The sequence below is a fragment of the Lonchura striata genome, chromosome 2, assembly GCF_050655825.1.
Source record: "Lonchura striata isolate lonStrDom1 chromosome 2, ASM5065582v1, whole genome shotgun sequence".
In the NCBI taxonomy this organism is placed as follows: Eukaryota; Metazoa; Chordata; class Aves; order Passeriformes; family Estrildidae; genus Lonchura; species Lonchura striata.
In genome coordinates, this window is record NC_140704.1 from 144909997 (window position 1) to 144932578 (window position 22582).

The 22582-nt window shown below is 38.7% G+C and overlaps 1 protein-coding gene across 8 annotated transcripts; it reads left to right on the forward strand.

The window, feature by feature from the left end:
- The first annotated feature begins 302 nt into the window (after positions 1-302).
- TBC1D31 (TBC1 domain family member 31) lies at positions 303-22499 on the forward strand. Of its 8 annotated transcripts, none has more exons than XM_085572495.1 (20): positions 303-407; positions 769-2836; positions 3387-3502; positions 5259-5437; positions 7779-7930; positions 8350-8509; positions 8743-8943; positions 10096-10272; positions 11055-11134; positions 11238-11384; positions 11662-11795; positions 12785-12918; positions 13495-13674; positions 14649-14881; positions 15491-15640; positions 16811-16946; positions 19659-19853; positions 20245-20395; positions 21392-21508; positions 22127-22499. In XM_085572495.1, the coding sequence occupies exons 2-20, from the start codon at positions 2610-2612 to the stop codon at positions 22261-22263; spliced, it is 3006 nt and encodes a 1001-aa protein (XP_085428621.1). In that variant the 5' UTR covers positions 303-407; positions 769-2609; the 3' UTR covers positions 22264-22499. The 8 variants fall into 8 exon arrangements, with proteins under 8 accessions (XP_085428621.1, XP_021402091.2, XP_085428623.1 ...); XM_021546416.2 differs by having other exon boundaries at positions 2690-2836; XM_085572497.1 differs by having other exon boundaries at positions 2690-2836; positions 20248-20395.
- Positions 22500-22582: the final 83 nt, after the last annotated feature.

Here is a 22582-nt window from a genome sequence, read left to right on the forward strand (position 1 = left end):
GTGACCTATTGCACTGCGTTATAAACGCACTTGCCTGCGAGGACGCGGCGTTTTTACTGCATTGCCCGGCGCTGGCCGCGCTCCGCTCTCCCGTCCCCACCCAGGTCGCTGCGCGACGCCCGCGAGGGAAACTACAACTCCCAGCAGCCCGCGAGGCCGCAGGTGGAGCGGTTCCATTCCCTGATGTCTGGGGGGGGAGCACTCGCCACCCTTCCGGCTCTTCCCCATTGGTGAAGCGGGAGCGGGCTGTACCACGCGAGCGGCGCCCCCCCGGCGCGGAGCGTGGGCGGAGCCCTGCTGGCAGCGCGGGAGCGGCGGCGCCGGGCGGGGATGGAGCGCTGCGATGTGGGCGAGCGGCGGCGCGGGCCCATCTGGACCCGCCGGGCGGCGGCGGCCGCAGCGCGGGGGTAACGGGGCCGGGCCGGGGGGAGCGGCTGCCCGAGAGGAGCGGGCGGGCGGGCAGGGCCGGCCCGGGCCCACCCGAGCCTCTGCGGGCGGGGGAAGGGGCACCCGGGGTACCCGGTTACATAACGAAAGGAGCACGTTCCCCTGGAGTGGCGGAATCACTGCGGTTGGATGGGGCCTCTGGAGATCTGCCAAGGCAGGGTCACCTAGAGCAGCTTCCATAGGAGCGCGTCCAGGCGGGCTTGGAATGGCTCCAGAGAGGGACACTCCACGACCGCCCTGGGCAGCCTCTTTGGTGCCCTGCCATCCTCAGCGTGAAGTTCTTCCTCCTGCTGAGGTGAAACTTTTGTGTTTTCGTTTAAGGCCATTGCTCCTCCTCCTGTCGCTGGGCACCACCGAAAAGAGTCTGGCACCGATCTCTTGGCAGCGCCTTTGTGATACTTCCATGTATTAATGAGATCCCTCTTGAAGGCGGAGCAGGTCCCCAAGGAGGCTGTGAAACCCCCGCGCTCAGGCTGCGCAGCTTGGCTGGACACTTACCCTAGTTGTTTAGGCGTATTGGATAAAATGCCATGGAGAATTCAAAGAGATTAATCGCAGTGTGGTATGCTGTGTAAATACTGCCTGGTCTAAGCTGAAGAGCAGCGACACAAATGATGCTTTGGAGGTCTCTGTCCCCAGAGGCCCCGTGAACTCCTAACTCTGTTCTCCTGGCTTAGTATAGGTGCAGGGAAACTTTTGAGAGGCAGAGAGTGATGTTGAGAAGGTCTTGGGAGGTGCTGTAGCTGCAGGGATAAGTACTTGTGTTTCAGAGTAGTTTTAGAAGCAGAAGTCATACTAATTTGTCAGGATCTTTAATGTCATAATCCCACACAAACATCACTAGATTTCAATTACACTTTAAAATATTTTATCTTTCCGATTTCATTTTTATGGCCCTTTTGTTGAAGAAAACAATGGGCTTAACAGTGAGGTACAATTAGTTTTATCTCTAGTCTGCACCATAGTTATGTGTCTCAGAGAACTATCAGCATCTCATGCAACCATGGTCAGAGCATTCTGAGTAGCATATTCTGTGCCTCAGAGAGCTATCAGCATCTCATGCAACCATGGTCAGAGCATTCTGCAAGTGCTCTGCAGTCTTTAATCAGCCTGCCAATATCTGGCACACTTTTGGTGTTTAGTTTAACTGTGAATTCACATCCAAGTGATAATACAAAATGATTGGGCTGTTCAGTGGTAGGCAATAAATCCAGGAATAGTAGATCTTCCAAATCTCGATGTCCTGCTTCCTGGAAAAACCTTCCTCTTACAGCTCATTTCTGCATCTGGCTCTGTTTGTGTGGACAGTACCTTATAAGGATAGAAGTGGAAAACTAGAAAATTCTGTTCTGTAATAGCACAGATGAATAGTAATAAAAAAGGCTTTATTCATAGAATTGTAGAATGGTTTGGAGTGGAAAGGGCCTCAAAGGTCATCTAGTTGCAAGCCCCCTGCCATGGACACCTTCCACTGGACCAGGCTGCTCAGAACACCATCCAGCCTGGCCTTGAGCACTTCAAAGGATGGAGTATCCAGAACTTCTCTAGGGAGCCTGATTATCTCACCCTCACAGTAAACAATTTTTTCCTAATGTCTAATGTAAAATGTAAACCTACTCTCTTGCAGTTTGAAGCCATTCATCCTTGTCATGCCATTCCAGGCCTTTGTAAAAAGTCTCCACCTTTCTTGTAGGCTCCTTTCAGGTACTGGAAGGCCACAATTAGGTCACCTCAGAGCCTTCTCTTTTCCAGGCTAAACAATCCAAATACTTTCTAAGACTGTGAAAAGAAGTGATATTAAAACTGATTTTCCCCATATCTAAACAGACTGGTTTCTTACAGTACTGCACAGCTTCTCAGTTTTCTAGAACGTTTCTTTGCAGTGGTAATGATGAGCCAGGTTCCTTCCTGAGGGTTGAATTGGGCTTTCAGATACATCAGTGTTATTCATTAATGATGGAAATTGGGCAATCAGAAACCACGTGAAAGGATTGTGAATGGTGAATTTCCCCCATCTGCTTTACATATCTCCTACCCACCTTCCAGCCCAGTGAATTACTTCCTTTGTAGCATACTTTTCATATAGAAACACATGGGTTTCATGGGAGATCTTTCATAGAACATGGAAAATCGGAATTGTAAAATCCTAAGATAGGATTAAAATGTTTCTATGTCTTGCAGATATAAATGGTAATAAAATTATTCTAAGCATGGTTGTTTTGCTGGTTGTTTTTCTTTACAGAGTTATAGTGAACATAATTCACAGTGTCCAGGGGTACCATTCAAAGACAATACATTTTCTGAATGTGGTTTTTGACAGTTCTGGGGATTCTCTCCTCGCTGGAGACCGCCAAGGGAATATATATGTTTTTGACTTGAATGGGAACAGGTAAGAATATTTCTATTATGACTTTTTAATTGTCTGAGACATCTGTACCATTCAGGTGTGTGGAACTTGCCTGAACAGGTTCCCATGGGTCAGGTTTTAACTAAATATTTTGAAATAGGTAATAGTTTGCTCAGGGCCGAAACCTCAACCCACTGTCTCATGTAGGCTCCCTATATGTTATTTCATTAGTTTAGCTGCTCAAAAAGATCAGAGGCTTGCAACTGTAAAAAGAGCAGTGGTGCCTTAGAACTTAAGGACTACCACCAGAAGTTATTATTGGACCAGTACAGGTCAATGAGTTACAATAGACTAGACCTAGTCTACTGGTTGATGCAGAAATGCATCAACCAGACTTTCAGCATTTTATTAGTGTTTTAAAATCCTAGCACTCATTTTTAGATCTACTATAATTAGATATTATTTCCTTCCTTCTTTTGCTTTTATTTTTTTCTCTCTGTGAAATATATTGAAACCAATTAATTTATTACTTCACTTGACATTAAATGAACCAAAGTTTCCTAACACAATGAGAATGTGTATTTTTAAATAGGTTCAACCTTGTTCAGAGAACAATGCAGGCTTGCACTGCTTTGGCCTTTAATCTTCGCAGAAAGACAGAGTTCCTTGTGGCTTTGGCAGATTATTCCATTAAGTGCTTTGATACAGGTAAGGAGAAATTTCAAGGCTTAAATGCTATCTGTATTGGCATGAAAACGTATATAATTTTAGTTTTGACCTTAATTTTTTGGACAGTTTGTTTTATAGAAATTATACTATGTATTTCATGCCATCTGTCTAAAAAGAAAAGTTTGGGCCCATGTTTGTTATAGTCCTTCGGTGAATGAACCCTTTGCTTTGTCAAAGTTCTTTATTCTCACTGAGTCACACAGGCATTTGTTTGACTGAAGTACACCACAGAATTGTAGTTAGGTATGTTAATTTTCTTAAAGCAGTTTTTTATATGTTTACTTAGAATGAAGTACTGTATTAAAATAAAGCCAAAACCAGTTGAAAAGCAATATTAAAAATGAAATTACAGCTGCATGTCTCTGTCTTGATTAGAAGTTAAATGGTGAAGGGCAGTGACAATTCATTCTTCATAAATTATTCTTTACCTATCAGAAAATGCATTTGTAATGTCTCCATTATATCAAATTATTACCTGGATTTAAACATTTTTAAAAAGCTGTAGGAGTCACTCATCTACAGTTTTAGGGCTTGAGATTATCTGTGAAGATTTTAATGTAGCACAATGTTGCTCAAAATATAGGAAAAGTCAGAGTTAAGGTGTGAAATCCTCTGCACTCTTTCTCTTCCTTTCAACAACAGCAAGATCAAACTTAGATATTTGGATGCAATTAGAGAAATCCTTATTATGCCAGAGAGTACTGCATGTTCATATGGTGCTGTTTCCATTTATCAATAGCCTATAAATAGTATAAATAGCCTTTATTTATACTGAAGAATGTGCTAAAATATGAATGGTGCTCATCTTAATCAGTACAGTTCCTTAGGGTATTTAGACAGCTCTTACCTGATGGGCTCCATCCCCTTCTTCAGAATACGTACTCTCTAATCCCCTGTCACCTCTCAGGTGATGATAGCTTTAAGCACTCCATTGTCTGTAGGCACAGCAGAAAGTTTGACTGCTAGTCTTTATGAGCTGCTTTATAGCCATTTCCTATCTTTGATGCCACAGCAGTAGCTGGAACCACTCCATGGGCTGCCAGGCAAACCACCCAATGTAAACAGTGTAATTGCCATGAGTGCAGTTTGGCTGCTGAGGGAAGATTAGTGGTCATGCAGTCACAAGTGGGAGACACTGCAGTCAGAGGAACCATTTCCTTAGAATGCAGTGCACAGCATAAAAATGTTTAAGGTTCTAAAAGAATTAATGAGCTGTTGCTTTCTGACTCTGTCTTTCTGTAGTCATAGCCCATTGTCATTAAACCTTTATTCTTTGCACCTGTAAATAGTTGTGTAATCATTCACACGTTCTGTCCACAAGTAAAAACAAGTGCAGAATTCTAACCAGACCATTCAATCTCAGCTTCTGTGGGTGTTCACATCAGACATTCTATGAGGCATGCTGAAGTTAACTGATCACATTGTTCATGGTTTTCTAAGATTGATTTTTACACTAAATGAATCAAGTCTGCGCAAGTTGGCTTTCTGAGCAGAACTGAGCATAACTTATGTTATTTGGCGATGAGGAGAAGGTTGTGCCTCTCTAAGGTATAAAACCTATGTGAAGACTGATACCTTTGTTTTTTGTGTGTTGGGCTGTGATGGCAAATGGTTATATTATATGCTAGTTATGCTTAAAAGTCTCTTTCATAGCATAGTGTTGACAATAAAGAATAAAGTAGTAGTTGTTGACAGTGGTTGAATGACTTTCATATATTTTCATCAACTTCTACAGAAACGCAGGAGCTAGTTAGTTGGATGAGAGGCCATGAATCTTCTGTGTCTTCCATCTCTGTCCATGAGTCAGGCAAGTTTGCCATCACTACTTCCACTGATACAGCTCAACTGTGGGATTTGGACACCTTTCAAAGAATAAGAAAGCTGAATGTTCGTCAGTCTGTGGGTATACAAAAGGTGAGTAAAGAGCAATTGCTAAAGGCTGAACAAGCACACCACACCACAGTAGGTATAAGATCACTTATTAAAATCTATTTACTTGTAAATAGTCTTTAAAATACAGACAAATCTTTTTTGTCATCTTTGGTCATCTCATCTGAACTTTCATCCTATCACATCACCCAGATCACTGAAATAATCAGTCAGTAGTTGCAGAGGTCTGTTGGGAACTTTTAAGGAACCTCCATCTTTAGAGATACTCAAAACTTGCTTGGACATGACCTTGACTAACCCAATTTAACTTGGAAGTTGGAGCCATCTTCTAGGTTGACCTTGCATTAGCCTAGGGTGAGCTCAGGACCTGTGTAGATTGATTCCAACCTAAATGATAGTGGGATCTAAGAGTGTTGTTAAAAAACCAGTTTTGGTGTCATAATGGTAACTTCAAAAAGTCACCACCACCTGCCTCATTCAGCTTCTTATTCCAAAGCTCTTCTGTCTGTGCATGCAAAGCACTGAATGTGGGAACAAATGAGGCTGAAAAGGAACTCAGCAAAAAGAAATAATTGCTTCTCAGCCTAGTGGTGTCTTTGCTTCTGTTTGCTGCACAGACCCACTGGGACAGCATGGGATGAGAAGGATGACATGTTTGTGCCAGGGAGTGGTTTAAGTAGGTCTCCCTTAGCATTACACTATTTTAAACAGGTCTGCCTGCGCCACCAAATGTCACACTTTGGTCTAAGTACTACAGAAAGTCCTGACCCAGTGCCTGAGCATGGCTTGCACACGTGCTGCCCTGCAGTGAATAGTCTGACAAACACCACTTCAAACCAAGCTTCCCGTCAGGCTGGCCACTAAAAAGCCGTGCTGCTTTTGCAGAGAGCAAGGCTATTCATTTGAGTGTCCTCACCCAGTTCTGGGTCAGGCAGAAATTCTGTCAGCTTAAAATAGTCACCTAGCAATTACTGTGAAAGATCATCCATAAATTTTTGTTTGTTTGTTTTATTAAAACTGTTGTGTAGCACATGTTGCTAAAATAATTATAACATACTTCCTCCAAAGATGGATGCATTTCTCTAGTGGAGATTTTTCTAGGGCTTAGTATCTTGCTATGTGTAGGGACTTATTGGTTAGTGGCTCTTGGAATTTAGTAGGATGAGGATGTTGCAGTATGTAAAAAACTTTAAAGCCAAACAGTAGAGATTATGATTGAATTAATAGATCACATTTGGAAATCAGGAGCCTGCTCTCTTTGGTGCTACCACTTCTTATAGGACATTATGCAAATAATCTAGATTTAATTTTCCTGTCTTTAGAATAATGGTATTTATTCTCATCCCACAGTCTAAGACATAGAGGTAAATATGTGCTTTACTGAAGTTCAGATTTATTATTAGACCGCAAGCCTGACACTCAGTGTGCAAAGCTGGATTCTTGCTTGCTCTCTGAACCACTGTAGAAGTGTCACATCCATCTTGTGTGCTTTTTGATGCCTCTTAAGCCCAGTTGCACTCCAACATACACCTTCTGTTAGGTTGGTATGGGGCAAAGCTAATTTAAAAAGATAGAGACTGAGGTGCAGAGTGAAGAGACAGCAGGTGAGACAGATGAGAATATTACATATCTACAATGATCAAAGCATCACTGTTTATTCAACGTCTGCTTGTGACCATCCTGTGGTATTTTTCTATGGCAAAGCAGAAAATTAGCAACTATTCAGTACTCCAGTTTACCAAAATTCATCTGCTCTCAATTCTTTGTCTAGTCTTCCTCAGGATCCCTAAAGGAGGACAGACAGCTCAGTCTCTCTGAAGATAAATTACTCTGGTAGCTGAGATGACTCTTTTCCCCACAGGTTACTTTTGCTCACTGTCAAGTGACTCATTTGGCCTGAATGTCCAATTTTCAGTCACTAAGATGAAACCCAGCCCACATATCCATATTTCCAGATTTTCAAAGCCCCAAGAGATCATTCAGACCAAAACAACAAACTTTGTAGCACTGACTTAATCTCAGCCAGTGATGTCCCCAGCGTTTATATTGCGTCCTCTCTGCACTCATTGGAAACAATAAAGTTTAACAGTCATAAAAACGAGACAGATAAAATTTAACAGTTATTTCAGTTAATTAAATTGACTTAGCAAAGGGTACAACACGTTTTAACCAGTGCAAGGAGAACACACCTACTCTTCTCTAGGCTGTCACAGGGGACAAGGGTCAGCTCCCTGTGGGATCCAAGCCTTGCACACTTACAGTAATAGCCACATCTGCCATGATTTATTTTGCCATGCATTTTGGTAATTTAAAATGTACTTCCTTGACAACATCCCATTTTTTTTTCTTTTCCATATTCTTCCAGGTTTTTTTTCTTCCATTGAGTAACACCATTCTCAGCTGTTTCAAAGATAATTCTGTTTTTGCATGGGAGTTCGATACTCTTCACTGTAAATACCAGTTGTCAGCTCCTGTAGAAGGTTTTGTATTATTTTATAAGGTGTTTGCTGTTACCAGGTAAATTGCTATTTTAAACATTCTAAAGGCAGACTATAAAAATTATGGTTTTAAACAGACTCTCTTTCTTTTTTTGTAATATTTTGTGGAAATATTGAGCTATAAACTATGATAAGCTTTTGAATTCTGCTGTGACTGATACTTTCAGCAAGGATCAGTAGCAGTTTTTATTATAGTCCCATAGCAGTCAAAATAAATTAGGTTGATTTTTAGTGACCACTAAAATAAGTTTTAAACTATCCTTTACTGAAGGAAATTTTATTATTTAGAAGCTATTTTGTTCTTTCAGGAGAGTATCACAGGAATAATGGCCAATTCAGAACTGATTTGAGGGCATAGAACAAAATGATCAATCTCTCTTCTTAGCTAACACTAATTTAAATTATAATATGCTGATGGAAGCTTTACGTGTGATCCAGGGATGGTCACACTTTGGTAGCTGGTGGGAAATCAAATCATCTTCACGTATGGTGTTTGGAATTAAAGCGGTTGATAAGAATAATCCAGATGCCTGAGAAAGTGCGAGCTGTCCGTCACCTGGAATTCCTCCCTGATGAATTTGATGGGGGCTCCAATCAGGTCAGTTTTTTCATAAAGCTTAAGACAGGAGTATTTGGGTAGTGGATTCAACACCTATACTTGGAGAGCTTTTGCAGGGCTCTGGGGGTATAGGGGTATACAGCACAAAAGGAAATGCACATTACTATGCTGAATCTTTGCTGCTTTAGCTTTTTGGAATGTTGTTGCTAAATTGGATGTTCCACTTTGTTTTACATTGGCAGTATTAATGGATGAATCCTTTTAACCTGTAGGTCCTTGGAGTGTTGAGTCAAGATAATATTATGAGATTTATCAATATAGAAACATGCAAACTTCTTTTTGACATTGGGAGTCCTGAAGAGGGAATTAGTACAGCAGTGATTAGCCCGACTGGACGGTATATTGCCTCAGTAATGGAAAATGGAAGCCTTAACTTATACAGTGTCCAAGCTTTGACTCAAGAAGGAAATAAGGTATTTTACACTTCTTAAAACAGCAGTAAGACCTCATAAAGATGATATTTATCTGCATATGTTTTGCATCAGCAGTAGTTTGCAGAGGTGCCATATTTAACAATGCAAATAAAGAAAAAGTGATTTGTACAATTTCCTTCGTAGTTCCTCCAGCCCGTCAGGTAATTTGATGTTTTCAAGGTATATATATCACCGTGTTACTAGTGTTGGAAGGGGGTGATGGTATTTCTTTCTATAGCAATTTGTAATGGTGTTTTGGAGGAAATGGAAACAGAATAATTGTGCCTCTTCTGTTCCATTTCCTACAAGAAATATTTTGCAACTAATACTCTCTTAAACTGTGGGCACAAATGATGTTTTTGTTACTGTGATTTTGTTCTTCTTACTGTGTTATTGGATACCAGCACCCATCACTTATGGCACAATCATACACTTCTAATCCTTCCTAAATAACAAGCATTCTAAATACCAGTTCTTATTTTATGACATTAATTTATTAATAGTAGTCAGGTTTCTAAATACAGAATTCCATGTATCTTTAATCACCATGTCTTTGAAGTAAACAGTAACCAGCTCTGGATAATGATGGAGCTGGAGCTGAGGAAGGATGTGTAAAGATGTCACACACATTCCATGTGCACTTTTGCTGACAGTTTGACATAAACTGGGATATCCACTTTGTCACTTGCTTTCACAATCTCCAGCATTGAATTAATTAGTACCTGCCTGACACTGAAGACTAATTAAAGTTTGTAAAGGTGTTCTGTATTCTTTTAACTGGTGTTATAGAAATGCAAAATATTTTAATGACATTGAGAAACACACTAAAGTAAATAACCTGAACAGTACATGATACACATCTCTAGTATCCCAATTATATTTTTACTGTTTGCTAAGCAAGAAAATAACATGATGTTTGAGTTAGCTTGGAAGCTACATAAACCTTCTCATAGTTAGAGCAGTTTTATTAATGGACATCCTTTTCCAGGAGAATACATTCTATATCTGTTTATTTATAGTATAAATATGCTTCTAGTCTTCTTTTTACGGCCATCAAGCTCAAAAATATATAAAATAGAGTAAGCAACAAATTATATTTATTTGTAATCCGTCTTACAAGATTTTAACCAAAGTATTTGCACTTAATACTAGCCTCCACCATTCATGTTCAAAGTTGTAGAAGATGGACCCAAGTACACCTCAGAGGCAAATAAACTGATCACAAAAGTGACTTCAGGAAGGTCAAAGGAGCCATGGAAATCCAAACAAAGCAAAATTCAAAGCAGATTACTAAAACTGCAAGCAAATACATCACTTGAAAATAAAGAGGTAGGGAAGAAATTGCAAATATTTTGTTGTTCAGTCTGCAGTGTTTATATTTCATTGCCATTTGCTTTAAAAAATAAATTCAGGCACTGAAGCACTTGGATATTTGAGCAGAGCAGGGATTTAGGAAATTTTAGTACCATTTTTTCTCTCTATTTAGCCCGTACTCCTACAGTATGTGATACAGCCAGAGCTGCCTCCAGTCTGGGGTACCTCTGCAGTTGTTCAAGCAACTTGTGACACATTTGGTATTTGCTAGATCTGATCTGCTTCCCTGCAGAAAGCCAACTGGCACCTCTAAAATGTCTGCCTAGGATCCATTTCCTTTTTTTTTTAATTATTTAGAAGATTAATTACTATTACATTTATTCCCCTCTGTCATCATGGTGCCATTTTCTCTCTCTTTTTCTTGTGCCTTTTATGTGTACATATATATATATATATATTCCTGTTTATGTATCACCATATGATCTATTTATTATGTTAGTATTCTTTATGGTTTGCTATATCCATCATTTAATTGTACATAGTTCAGTCAGTTTGGGTCCGATCTGCTTCTGACTGAAATCAATGGCAGCTGTGCTTTGAGTTCAGGAGACAATAAATTATGATTGAATTACCTTTTTGTTGTTGATGTTCCTAGGACTATGTAGCAGACAGCAATACACACTGGATTTTTTTCTTTGACACTATGTGATAAACTTCCAATATTTAGCCACTCTCATCAATTAGAGTGCAAAGAAATAGAAAATGGTTACATTTATTGTTGATCTCCTGTTTTGTAGAATGAATTGCCAGGTGGATTAAACAAGAAACGTCTGCAGGCCTTATTGAAAGAATTTGGAGAATATCCAGCTAAGTACAGGTGTTTTTTGTGTGCATGTTCATGCTTGCACAAAATAAAATTGCTTGTGTTTGCTGGCCTGTGAAAAAGAATTTCCTTGACTAAGGCTGCATTTTAATTGCAGGATGTTTGTTTGGCGTTCCTTATTACAACTTCCTGAAAACCACTTGGCATTCAGTAGCCTGATAGATAGAGGTATCCACAGTGCATTCGTAAATATTCAGAAAGAGTATCCTATCAAAAGTGGGAAACTGCTGAGAGTTCTACAGAGGTAAAATAGATATTTGTATTTATTTAAAATATTACAGATTTTTATTTTCATATAGTAATCTGAAATGTATCCAGTAGCTAGAAGCAGCTGGAAGAAAAATTCGAAAATGACATAGTAGTGCCCTCATGCAGTTTTGTTTTGGTAACTCATACAATCCTGCATCTGTCTTGAAGTTCACAATCTTTCTGTGTTTTGATTATAAAATAGATGCTATATTTTTGTTTGGTTTTGGATCAATGTTTTCTACACAGGTTTTTTTGTTTGCCTCTGTGTACAGGACATTGTCAGCTCTAGCTCACTGGTCTGCTATCTTTGCTGAGACACCTTACATGCCTTTGCTAGCATTCCCATTTGTAAAATTATTCCAGAACAACCAACTGATCTGTTTTGAAGTTGTTGCTACAGTAGTAGGTAAGCAATGATTTTAAAAACTCAAATATGCTTCAACATGTTTAAGCTTTCCTCTTTTTAAGCAAAAGAGGTTTTCCTCCTGAAATGAATAAAGTTAATAGGTCACCAGGGTATTACCAGGAATTAATATGGAGCTTAAAACCAAAACCTCAAAATATGAAACTTCCTTTTGCAGTGTTGCTAGCAAAAGGTTAGCAGTTTTAACAGCGTTTGTAAAGTCTAATTGAAATGTATCTAGCATTTGCAAACTCATATGTATCTAGCGTAATTATATAATAACAATTAAGTCTCTGAGACATGGGAAAAGTAGTCACAGCCACCCACTCCACCTGTCACCTGTGCCCAGTCAACAGGGAATGATCTCTTTCAAGGTTTGAAGGATCTCTCTCAACTAAACTCTGTTTAGTTGTCTTGAGCATGTGGTAACTCAAAACCAGACATTTGTCTGAACACTGGCTGTGGCTATCTTCTGAAGAAACACTCTAATTTAGAGTGCTTTACACTTAAATTAGTTGTTGCAGCTGCTGCTAAGTCTACAGAAGATGTGTGCTGCCAAGTATATATACCCACTTTGCAGCCACATGCTGTTGGTGAATAAGTATCCAAGTTTACATAAATTATTCTTAGTACGTTAAAAATTACATGATCCAGGCCATAGTTTTGTGAGACAGAAACACTGATTTAAATATTCCCATCTGCTTCCCATGCCTTAGTCCCACAGCTCACAGATTTTTTTTTCACTTTGTATTTGAGCCAGATCAGTTCTTCATTCTCGTTCACAGTGTATTGACACAAAAACCCATGCCAGTGCAGCTGGAGGGAATGGTTTAAGAATACTTGGAAAGAGAAGGGATGGGAATATCTTAAACAGGTTTTGCTGCCTGAAACAACATCTTAAATGCATCTGCTTGATAACCAACTTCAAGGTTGTCATGAGTGTTTCGCTCTGGATTACAATGGATTGTGTTCAACTTCTTGTTCTCTTTCAGTTAATTTTTGTCAACACTGGTTTGAGTACTTTCCCAATCCTCCATTTAATGTCCTTGGTATGGTGGAGAACGTTTTGGCATATCATGACAAAGAACTACTTCAGCATTTAATAAAATACAATGTGACTTCACAGGTAATAGTCTAGACCACTTTTGTATACAAAAATATACTGCAATGAATAGTAGTGCACTGGTCTTTTATTTTGATATATTTCTATTCTGGGGGAGTTTTCATTACATAACAGTGAATTATGTGAGAGTGTAAAGAATATATAATTGATTTCCTGTTGTTTTTCCTTGTCCATGATCATATATATGCTGCTTTATTTCTTTAGAAGTTCTTTGCTTTCAAGTCCACATTGCTTAAAAATCTACTCATCAAATTATAAATGTACCTTTTCTAATGTGGACACAAGTGTGATGAATTAATTTTCTAATCCCTGTTTATCATTAGGGATTATTTTAGCTTCACAAACCTAAACAGAACATTAAGACATCCAGTGAAATAAGAAATGTATTTGTAATCACCCCAGATTAACTTTGTATGTTTACAGTAAGTGATGAAACTTACCTTGAAATGTTCTGTTTCTTTCCTTTTTCATAAATGAATAGCTTCTTGGTATAAGGCAAGAAAAATCACATTGTTTCTTTAAAAGGAATGGTTAAATTGTACTAATGGATCATTTTGTCAATTTTCCCAAATAATTTAGGTTTATGCTTGGCCTCTCCTAGAAACACTATTATCTGAGGTTCTAACAAGAGAAGAATGGCTGAAAACTTTTGACAATATTTTCTCCAACCATCCTTCATACTTTCTAATGATTGTCGTTGCCTATGTTATATGTTCCAGAGCTCCCTTGCTCCACTGTAATCAAGCAGCAGATTTTGAGGTAAACATTTTCATATTTAAGTCAATCATGTGGAAAAGATGTATAAAGCATTGTATCCGTCGTTAGACAGGTTACAAGGAGATCCATTTCCAAATTAGTATCTGGTACTTGACAAATACACAATAAATGAGGAAAACATTGAGCAGCTTCCTGCAGTTTCATGCAAGGAGAACTTTAAAAGCTTTCTAATGTCACTAAAGACCATTTTTAAAATTTCAATTGTTCATCAAGCACAAAATAATTCTGTCTCTTTTTTGAGGATCTAATATGGACTTCTGCTTCTGGAGACAATACACAATAATTCTGTGATGTTGTTTCATTATTGTCTTGACAGATTTTCAAAATTAGGCAGTATTATTGGATGTTCTCTGAAGCTAAATTAAAATATTTCTTTATGTTTAATGTTCCATGGGAAGAGGTTTCTTATGACAATATCTCTGTAGGCAAACAAAGGGTTCCACCTCTAAAATGTGTTTATGAGTAGTCAATTTGACTGACATTAAGCCAATAACATTATTGCTATGTTTAATAATGACTATTTAGAGATTTTCTTGGTAGATAAAATCTTTGACAGGAAGAATAACCCTGCAAGAGGAGAAACTTCTGAGCTTCATGGCTGAACACTGTAAGTCAGGGCAGGTTTATCCAGTGGTAGGAGTCACTGTTGGACACTCTACACTGACACCCAGCTTCCCAAATCCCTTATACAGCTGCCATTTGAAGAGAAGGAAAAGAACCACAGCATCCTTTCCCACCTTGAAGAAGTTTGGCTCAAGTCACTTGAGCTGGTGATGTTTTATGAATTGGTAGGGAAAACTTTAAAAACTTTTTAAATTAACTGTTGAAATAGATATCTTGATATTTTTCATTATAATTCCCAGATATGTGCATTAAAAATAAATACGTATTTATGTAAAAATACATTAAAGTGCATAATCTTGTGTAGAATGTAAATGGCAGCCTGTCTCTTACAGTATTTCTTTCATCATCGTAACAACGTGGACATTAATGTTGTGGTTAAGGAAGCCTATCATCTTATGGAAGCTACACCACTGGATATCCATCCACAGCATATGCTTGATGACTTCACACCACTTACGAAAGGACAGTACCCTGTGTTTAATAAATATCCCGTGTTCATTGTGAATGATCAAGCTCAGAAATGGGAGAAGATCAGACAGGATGAAATTGAATACCTGCGAGAGAGGTATTAGTGAGAAACTGAAGACACTCTCAGACTGGGAAGTACAGGTGGACATAATTGCCTTTGTATGTTGTAATGTGTAGTCTTGAGAAGAGAGATAAAAAAATTCAGGAAAAGGACTTGAAATAGCTGCTAAAGGTTGAGAATTACTTGTTTGACATGTTTTTACATTAAATTATTAGTCTTAACTTAAATAAAAAATGTTTTCTAATTAGCAGAAGATATTGGGCCACAAGTCAACAAACTTGGAAGCTCATAGCCAGAGCCTAAACCTCTGTTGACCTTGTGGGGTCCAAGTTTTGAAGGGCCAGGAGTTCTAAGCTTACTATTGAAATCAGTGGGTACCATGATGCGAAGGCACCCTTAGAAACCAGTTTTTGTTAAGAATGTGAGCAAGAAAATACCTGTACTCATCAGTATTGCCCTGTTGTCTCTAACAGTCAGTATGGTAGCTCTTCCTCATGGACTTTGACACTATGAAGGGGATACCATATTCTTTCATGTCATCTCATTTCAGCAGTTCTTTGCTAGTACTGTCATCAGTTTCAAAGTAATCAAGTAATTTCTTGATATTTGGTTTGAATAATTAACATGTAACTTCCTTCCATGCAGACAATTAGCACATGAATCAGAAGCCAAAGCACAGGAACAGAAAGCAGAAGATGAAGCCTGTTATCGAAAGCAGAAATTACTTCGAGAAGCTGAAGAACAGAGGCGAAAAATTCTATTGGAAGAAGAGAAGTTGGCAGAACAGAGCCAGAGGTATTAGAACGTAGGAAACATTAGGGGTCTGGCTACTGTAGCCTGCTATTACATTTTTAACCATGAGTAAAGGAGAAAAAACCTCTAATTGGTATAAATTGTAATGTGGGATAACTGTGGTCTGGTGGGTCATATTTTGGTGTGGGAATTAAGTGATCTGGGTTGTATTACTACCTTGCCTATTACTCCCTGGAGGGAATACAGCAGATTAGAGGTCAAGTCACTTCATATTCTTGTCTCAGCTCCCATTTTTCTGGTTACTTTGGATTTGGAAGTCTCTTAAACAGTCAGTTGCTGTGTGTCTGCACACAGAGACTTTGGACTTGCATTGTGGGCAGACCCACACTGCAGATACAAGAGTCACAGGATCAGTGACTGTACACAGTCTTGGATTTCTAGTGGATTGAGAAAAACCACTGCTTTGTATATCGGTTTATAAGCAAAGAGCTGTGATAAGAATGAAGCTGAACTGTGAGTTTGTACATTTTGCAGTTGTGAAGGTTTAAGAGAATTTCAACATCTCCCTAATTCCTTAGATGAACTACAGGTGATCATGGAATCATTTAAGTTGGAAATTACCTTTAAGATCATCAAGTCTAATGGTTAATCCAGCACTGCCAAGTTCACCACTAAACCGTGTTCCTAACCACCACGTTTTTATCACATCTCCTAAACTTCTGTAACCTGCAGAGTTAGGTGTTTTTTTTTAAAGATGACAGTAAGCCTTTATTTACAAGCTAATCCTTGAGTTTGTGGTTTTATTTCTTGAAAGAGTTTGATATTTACCAAATAAACTTGGGACTAATTTTGTGCAGCAAGAGGTACCAGGACACTGGCAGTTATTCTAAGGAGTAGTTTCCAGTTTTGAATCCTTGCAACATTAAACTAGTACTTATTAAAGTGGAACAGAAACGGCACAGGACTTCAAAGCTTAACTGGAGATATTGCCATTAGAAGATGTGTGTCTGTGAATTTAATTTTGTCTCATAAATGAAAATTGGACATTTTACAGGAATGAAAGCAGCTGTCCTAAGGTTTGTTAAGCTGGAGATGAGCTCACAGTAATTAATGGCTAACTGCATTGCATGTTTGTGCTCTTTGGTACTGACCTTTTACATATACAGTATTATTTCTGTTATTTGTTTATTTCTGTTTATTTTGGCCTTGAAGGCTTGCTGTTGTGAAAAGAGAACTGAAAGCAAAGGAACTGCAGCTTTTAGATGCTTCAAGAAGGTGTTTTCTGAACTACCAGCAAGATCAGCTTCAAATGGAACTAAAACGTCTTGATGATGAAATTGCAAGAAAGGTTTAGTATTGCTCAAGCAATTATTTTCTACAAGGTTTAATAGGGAAAATAAATGAAGAAAAAATGCATAACTAAAATTTTAGTTGATATACTGTGATTTGTGAGCCCAGAGGTGTATTTAGCATGAGGTGGACTGCTTCAACTTTAAATGCATAATTTAACAGTTAGTGGCAGTGTTGAAAAATGTAATGAGCTCCTTAAAGGACTAGTGAATTCTCAGCTGTCTGTGGGCTGTATGTCCAGATTGCAAATTAACTCTGCCATTGATTGAGAGGTTCTACAGTGGCCTGCAGGGTTTAGTTGTGGGCTTAGCTGCTTGAGGGAAGTGAGGAACATGTAAATAAGAAATAAGTATATGAAATGTGTTCCTCACCCGGAAACTCCCACCTTTTCATCTGTGATATCCAGACATATCTGCATTTTCTGGAGAGAGCAGTATAGCAGATTGATGTAGGTGATGCAAAAATGTCTAGTTGCCAACAACATCGTTAAGCAAAAAGAAGTGGATGGTTCATCAGGAATGTGCAGTTCCTTTCCGAAATGACTGATTTATACGAAATATGGCTATTCAGTAATAAACAGCTTTAATCAGTAATTCTGCTTAAAGTTTAAATTTTAGTTAATTATTATAAATAATTATTATAAATGACTGCAAAGCAAGAATGCCAGTGGGAGACTTTGGAAATATTCATTTTGATTAAAAATACTCAGTTAAGTGTTTAGAAATCAAAGCTACGTGTACCCATCTTGGGTATGTGTAGATCCAATGGAATAAAGGAAAAGTAGACATCCAGCTCTGACCCTCATTTTGAAATGTGTCAGCTTGTATTTGGGTTTTTTAAAGCTTTTGATCATGAACTTTTTATAATCCATACTGAGCATGACTGGGCTAAATTTCTGTTAGCATTTATTTATTCAATATACAGCCAGCTGTATTGTGGCTGCATAACACAAATCAGGCTAAGCTCATTTTTATTCCAGTACGTGTAAAGTCAGCTCTCTAAGGAACTAATTCTACAGTGATCATCCTCTCTAGGCTGGAAAGGTAGCAATTATTTAACTAGCTGAGGATCTCTGTTTGCCCACAAAGTCTGTGCAGACAGGCTTTCCCTGCACTGTTTCACTGCCGTCAGCGAGGGTCCCTGCTCCAGCTTCAAAGGATGTTGACTTTGCCTCAGTTGCTCAGTAGATTCCTACAAGCCTGGGAAGGGGTTATAACATTTGCAGAAAATAGTGTGGATGTGCCCTGGTGAATGTGAAGAAAAGGTGGTACGCTAAAATGCTGTTTCTAGGTCTGCTACTGGGTTGTACTACTTTGGCAAATCATCTCTGCATTCAAGCTGCAGATGAGTTTATTGCAAATCCCAGGGCCATGAAACACACTTTATAGTTATGAAATATTTTGGGGTTTTGGCTAAAATTTGCCATAAATTTCAGAATATTTTCATGATGAATCTGGTTATTTTAGGTTGGAAATCTGCTTTTATTCTCCACTGTAATCTGGAGAATGGAATTACATCCCTTGTCATTACTCAGGCCACTGTTATGATTCATGCTTCATCTGATTCTGAGTGGATAAAACAGCAGGGTCTATGGCTTTTTTGGACAGTTATGATATGTAGTGGGATGAGATGTGTGGATATATTCAAATACTAGTTTAATGAAATTTTAATAAATGTTAAAGAGATGGAATTACCAATGTGAGCTAGTAGCTTAGCAACAATATTTTTTGTTTGTGTGCTTGGCAGCATCTAATCAAAGACCAAGAGGCAGTTACAAAGGAAATGAAAGATGAGATGGAAGCCCATCGAAGAAAGGTGGATCTGAAAGGTGTTCAGAGATTGATAGAAATAGATAAAGAAGAAATACAGAAAGCTCATACAGTAGGATGATTGGATCTTAACATGTGTTCTAGGGAGTCAATATGCTAACTTATACAATTAGCACTAGTTAATAGTATTTTGACTGTAATTAACTAGTTCAAGTTAATATGGAAATATTTTCTAAAAAATCTCATTTCTAGATACCTATATTAATAGATTAAGATTCTATGTTTAAAGTTTTGAGATTTCCAAAAATCTGACTGAGGTGTCCAAACAGCTGTATAACATTGAAATTCTCTGGACCTACCAGAAATATTAGCTTTTATTTTTTTACTTCTCAAAACTTAGAATGTACATAAGACTCAAAAGTACTTTTCAAAACAAGTCATCCTCCTGATAAGGAACATGTTTTGTTTATAACCATAACAAAATAAAAGACAGCCTCAAAGGAGGTTTCAGTTGGTAGTACTTGGCAGGAAATTCAGCTGTAGAAGCTGTCTTCTAAATCACGGTAATGAATGTGTGTAGCTTGACATTAGGAATTGCTCAGATTTTCAAGCTCAGAACTTGTAACTGCACAGTTGGAAAAATAGTTGCAGCTATCCCACTGCCCATATGCTTGTCATCTGCATTTGTGTATTGTCTAGAAATAAACATATGGGTCTGAATTTTTGTAAACAGCATTTGATTTTTGGAAGCAGATGGATGTGGGTGAAAGTATTGGCATTCAGGTATCAATCTTATGTCAGCTGCACCCATCAGTGAATGCCTCTATCAGGGACATCTGACAGGGATACTGGAGAACACCTCAGTTAGTCTTGCCTGGTCTGTAGGTAAGGCTGTGCAGTTGGGATAGACTGAATTTCTGGTAAGAAAGGTGTTTTCTTAGGTGGCTGAAGAAAATTTAGCCAAAGCTGAGCAGAAGCACACTGACAGCGACTGGAGGCTGCAACGGCAGCAGAGACTCAGGCGTGATGACCAGGAGCAGGAGAAGCGCTACAGGGAGATTGTCGAGCTCCTGCATGACAACAGGGTGAAAGAAGCTGAACTGCTGAAGGCAATGAGGGAGACAGAAGAAAAAAAGGTAGGCCTGGCAAAACTGTAACCACCTGTAACAGGGAATGCAGAAAGCTGAGATGTATTAGAGAAATATTTTGTTAGAACTCTCCTTTTCTGTTTTGACTGGAAATATCTGGAAGCTGGAAGCACAAGAGTGAATTAGTAAGGATGTTTTAGCCTTAGGAAAGCATATTCCTATTTCTGTAAGTTCGTCTCATTTTTATTCTCTGACCCAAGACTTTTACCTTTCTCCAGATGGTTGAATGAGACATTTTTCAAAATGAAACCTTCATACAGCTGACTACCATATTTTGATTTTAGGGTGAAGTGTAATCTGTAATAATCCAGATGGTTCTATTTATTGCTTTTTCCTTGCAACACATCTGTTGAAGACATTTAATATCTCTGTTGCACAGCAGGAAGATGTTGTACAGAATAAAGCTCAGCTGGAGGAAGAGCAGAAGGTGGCTGCTGCTGTAGATGGGCACAGGAAGCAGTTCTTAGATGACAAAAGGAATGATGAGTTAGAATTGGCTGAGAAGCTGCAAAGGGAGGATGGCCATTTTGGTGAGCATGTAGAAAACACAGTTCTGTGTGGATGTTGGCATGAAGCATTCAATGACTGAATACAAATAAACCGTCCAATACTGGGGATAAACTTCAACATAACTCCTTTAGTAAGCATTCCATAAGTGCTTTTTGGCAATATTCTTGCATAAAACAGATATATCTGTTTTCCAAGGCTAGACTTGGAAAGAAATCTCGGTTTGATACCGATCAACTGCAGCAATATAAATGGCATTTTTGGTGGGAGCACAGGTTTAGCTCATCTAGAAGCAATTGTAAAATTGCATCCATTATAAATTTGCTGTCAAATAATGTTGTCCTGTGATGACATACAGTATTATACCAAGAAGTGGTTTTCCAAGTGTTTGTTTAAAAACAAAGTGTTTTCCAAGTGTATGGTTTAAAAACAAACAACCCCAACACATTTAGGTGCTTCCAGAATTGGCCAGTTTTTGCAGGTATTTCTCCTACCCCCCCACCATGCTTCCAAGGCTCACATAAAATTAGTGATTAATATTAGGTGATTAGTATTGCTTTGGGCAAACTTTTTCAGCCTTTGTCTTTATTTACCTAATGTTTTAGTATGCAGTATTTTGCAACTGTGCATAATTAAAGTGGGTGGCTCCTAAAACTACAAGCATGAGTAGCCATATTCCATATGATCTTAGTGGCCTGTTTGTCAGATTAATTACATAGGAAGAAACAGCGCATGTAATTTCTTAAAGAGCTGTAATTTCTTAAAGGGAATTTTAAGAAATTAATGAAATTACAGAGCTGTAATTCCTTAGAATGAAATGCTGTGATGCATTGCTTTGACCCAAAGAGTAGAAACACTGACCTCTAATTCTGAGCAAATTGTACTTGCCATTAACTGGAGTGGGTGATTGTTCTAGCTTTGCTTCCTGGAGAAAAACTGTTTTACCTCCAGCTAGAAAAATTCACTAGAAACTTCAATATTTTTAATTTACAAATAACCCTTTTTTCCATTTCCCACAGAGGGACTGCACAATTTAAAGGCCAGGTGTCCTGAAAGAGGGGTAGAAGTCCACCAGGTGCCAAGGCCTGAAAACATCTGTCTCAATGATTTGTCTACATTAGCATCATCACCACACAGTAAGTTTTTACGTTAGGAGTCTCTTTCACATTCACATTCAGAGCATTGCTGGAACACCCAGCTGTGTGATTGAGTCATTAGTTGTGTAGGTGTTTAGTGGATAGTAAACCAGTTTATTGTTGTGTTCTCTTTCACACCTGCAGAAAATGTCTTTGCTCCCAGGGATGGCACAGGTAAAAAGTGCCTGAAGTGTGTCAGGTTATGACAGTGGTCCTAGTAAACCTCAGCCTAGTTTAGTTGCATTCTGACCTGATCATCTTACCCATGCTTAGTCTAATTTCCTCTGGTCGGTCCTAGCTGCTCTGGCAGTGAAAGCACAGTTTAAATTCCAACGCACCTTACATATATATATATTATATCTATATATAATACAAAAGTCTGCAGGCAGTGGGAACCTCCGGACCTGCTGTAGCCCCCATTGCACCTGACCTGGTAGCCAGCAGAGGCACCGCTTCAAAGAACTTGCTCTTAGCAGTCTGAGGGCTGCCTCCACATCCAGTGGTACTGAAAACCAGCATTTCTCTGCCAGAGATCTCTTGTTTTCCAACAGGTATTTGTAATGTTTATGGAAAACCACTAGTTGCAATGTTAAGTTTCTTGCACTTCATTGTCTTTAGACAGAAGACGAGCAGAACTGGCGCGCCAGGAGTGGGAGCTGATGGCAGAAGTCCGGCAGCTCAGACGAAGGCTCGCCTCACGGGCCAAAGCCAGGCACCCTCCAGCTCATTTCCCAGCTACAACGTGGTCATCTTGAGAAGATTTGCTCTGGACCTTAGCTGCACTTTCAAATTATTAATCAGTGAAAAGCTAAATATGTATAGTGTGATTCAGGATGGATCATAGACTTATTAAAGTCTTTTGGAGATATTTTTATATAAGAATAAAATCCTAGAAAATATATCCTAGCTAGAATATATGTCTTTTTTTTTGTAGCCTTCTTGTTATTTTTTACTTCTAAAATAAACTCATTTTTCACCATTAAGTTACTAAGTTTGCATTATTTGTGTACTTAATTTTTTCTGGTGGCTGCCCTGACTTGAAGAAACAAACCACTGTTAAAGTGCTGATTTTGT